At 49.4% G+C, this 2861-nt stretch overlaps 1 protein-coding gene across 1 annotated transcript; it reads left to right on the plus strand.

The window, feature by feature from the left end:
- The first annotated feature begins 1015 nt into the window (after positions 1–1015).
- On the plus strand, positions 1016–1926 carry TMEM177 (transmembrane protein 177). The gene is given in 4 exon segments (XM_066233377.1): positions 1016–1070; positions 1073–1444; positions 1447–1531; positions 1533–1926. Coding segments are annotated over 4 exon segments (903 nt in total). The 5' UTR covers positions 1016–1018.
- The last annotated feature ends 935 nt before the right edge of the window (positions 1927–2861 follow it).

Genomic DNA, 2861 nt, shown 5'->3' on the forward strand with positions numbered 1-2861 from the left:
TATTTCCAAGTAAACCAGTTGGTGGGGGGCATGTGGTTGGGAGTAGAGATGAAGCGAGATTGGCCGTGATCTGATGATTGACGTTCATGTACTATTTTGTATACTTTTGTGTATGTTTGCAATTTAGTATTAAAGTTTTTTTCTAAAGTGAAGTTTTCTGTGAACGCCTGATAACCTCTGTTTAAATACTGTGCTTGTATTGGTCTGCTAGGGCTGCCATGGCATTACTGGGTGGCAGAAATTGATTTTTCTCAGCATTCTGGAGGCTGAAAGTTAAGATCAAGATGTTGCAGAGCTGGTTTCTCATTGGCTTGTAGATGATCACTTTTTCTCATGATCTTTCCAGTGGTTGTGTCTGTGTCCTGTTTTCATAAGGACATCATATTGGAATAGAGCCTATACTAATGACCTCATTTAACTTCATTACCTCTTGAGAGGCCCCATCTCTAAATACCATCTGACTTCCTAGGGGTTAAGACTTAAGCATACACATTTGGGTGGACCCAGTTCAGCTGTTAAATGCCACTTTAATAGTTTGGAAGTTTGACCAATTTACTTAGCTTGTCTCTGCCTCAGTTTTCACTGCTTTAAATAGGGGCAATAGCAGTACTTAGGTCATGGAGTTGTGAGCATTTGGTTGTGAGACAATAAATGTAAAGCTGTCAGGACTGTCTAGCATAGAGTTGTACTCAGTAAGTTGAACACATGCTTCACCTGTAAGTTAGCAGTCCATAGAGCCTTACTAGGGAATGAACAAGTGGAGTAAGGCAGTGGGATACTTAGTATTGTGGGAATAAAAATAGTAATCACAGATATTATCACAAGGGGTGTCCACTACTGTGTCAGATACTACTTGTTTTATTTGTGTTCATTCATTCCTCATCACAGCCATCCTAGTAGTGGGCCATTGTCACAAGGATGTGGCCCTGTGGGGGTGTCCAGTCCTGAAGGCAGATGGAGGGAACTGTTGGCTGACTTCTCTTTTTCTTGGCCCAGGTGTATAGTGGCGGCAGCATCCATGGCAGGCCCCCTGTGGTGGGCCACAGCGTTTGTGCAGAGACACAGGACAGGCCCGTTGGGGCCCAGATCTTGCACTACCTTTTCCCAGAGCTTGTGTTTCAATGGCTATATCAGTACTGGCCTCAGGGCCTGCCAGCTCCCCTCTCCCCAGAGCTGCAGAGATTCTTCCAAGAGGTGTTGCAGGACCTGGGAATCTCATCAAGCCATTGCTACAAGGCCTTCACCACCTTCACCTTCCAGCCTGTGAGTGCTGGCTTTCTGAGACTCCCTGCTGGGGCTATGGTGGGCATCCCCGCCAGCTTCCTGGGTACTCCAGTGACCAACACTTACCACCCTGTGGTTGTACATAGTCAAAGAATGGACTGGAAGAGCCCAGGAGGTGCCCGGCTGAGAGATGCCCTGGCTGTGCTCCATGACGGCCGGAAGTCCCCTTGGCCAGGGAGGCAGTGTGTCTGGAGAGCGGTGCAGCTGCTCTGCAGGCCCTGCCGACCCCAGCTTGCCTGGCAGGAATCTGCACTGAGCATGGGTGCCAAGCATGCCCTGGGGCTCTATGGAGGCCCCATGAAATTATGGGCTGCCTTCAACCTGGTGGCAGCAGTGATGGGCTTTGTGGCTTACACCTTCTCCACAGATTTTCTCACTCATGCCCTGGAAGTCTGGCTGAACCACCACGCAGCCTTCCTATCTGTAGCCTATACTCACGGTGGAATGGAATTCTATGAGAAGGTTCTGTCTGGCAACCTGGCCCTACGCAGTCTCTTGGGAAGGCCTGGAGAGAAGCAGTATACACCCAGCAGGAACATTGTTCCCAGACATTGGTTCCACATCAAACATTTACCCTTCACAACCCACCGGGACTCCATGCTGCAGATGTGGAGGGCCACAGTCAACCCAGGCCACTCCTGAAGGGCTCATCTCACAGACAATTTTAGCACGTGCAGACCCTGCCCTAGCATTGATCTTGGGGGCTCTCTTGGTGCCTCCCACAGCCTAACAACAGAAAAATCAGGGGTTTTAAGTCAAAACAGCCTAGATTCTACCCCAACCCATCTTTAATGATCTCAGCAACCGTGGGCACTTCCCTCTCTGAATCTGAGCTTTGGTTTCCTCTACTGTAAAATGGGGTCATGTAAAATAGCAGAATTGTGGGGTCTCCTGACAGAAGAAGTGTGCCATAAATAAACAGGATGTGCCTCCTTGTTCGTCTTCAGTTACCAGTGGGCTGTGAACACATCTCACCACCATAGGTGCAAGCACCATGTGAACATTTTCCTATAGTGGAGAACAACCCTGTATTTTACCTGTTGGTCAGATCCCAATTTCCTTCTAATTCAGTAGCGATTAAAAGCTTTCAGTAGCCAACGTAAGCTATTGTGTGCCTGTGAGGCTGGAAATAGGAGCTTGCAATAGGGCTTTAAGGGTGGTGTACCCAATACAGCTGGCATGCTCAGAGAGCTGGGCAGGAGAGCCCCTGGGCCTGAAGGGGAGAGGTGTTGCTGGAACCTGCCAAGACCTGTGGCAAGGGAGACCTGGTTGGAGCTCTGGCCAAAGGACAGGGAAGGAAAAAGCCTTGGCTAAACTGGCCTTGCAGGGACAGAGCCCACTGATGCGGTGTAGAACATGGGCAGGGCTTGCAGAGGAGAGGGAGTGAGGGGGGCTTAAGGGATAATGGAGAAGGGATGACCTTGGCTTACGGCCCAGTAATGAGAGCAGGATGGGGATGGACAGTGGACCAGCCCAGTGTCACACATTGTGGGGATGATAAGGAGAGTTGTGATCAGCAAGCCAGGCTTCCTGTATTGTTTTTGTTGGCAATTATGTTTTCCCTGGAAGAGCTAAAG

Source organism: Saccopteryx bilineata, chromosome 5 (genome assembly GCF_036850765.1).
Source record: "Saccopteryx bilineata isolate mSacBil1 chromosome 5, mSacBil1_pri_phased_curated, whole genome shotgun sequence".
NCBI classification, from domain to species: domain Eukaryota; kingdom Metazoa; phylum Chordata; class Mammalia; order Chiroptera; family Emballonuridae; genus Saccopteryx; species Saccopteryx bilineata.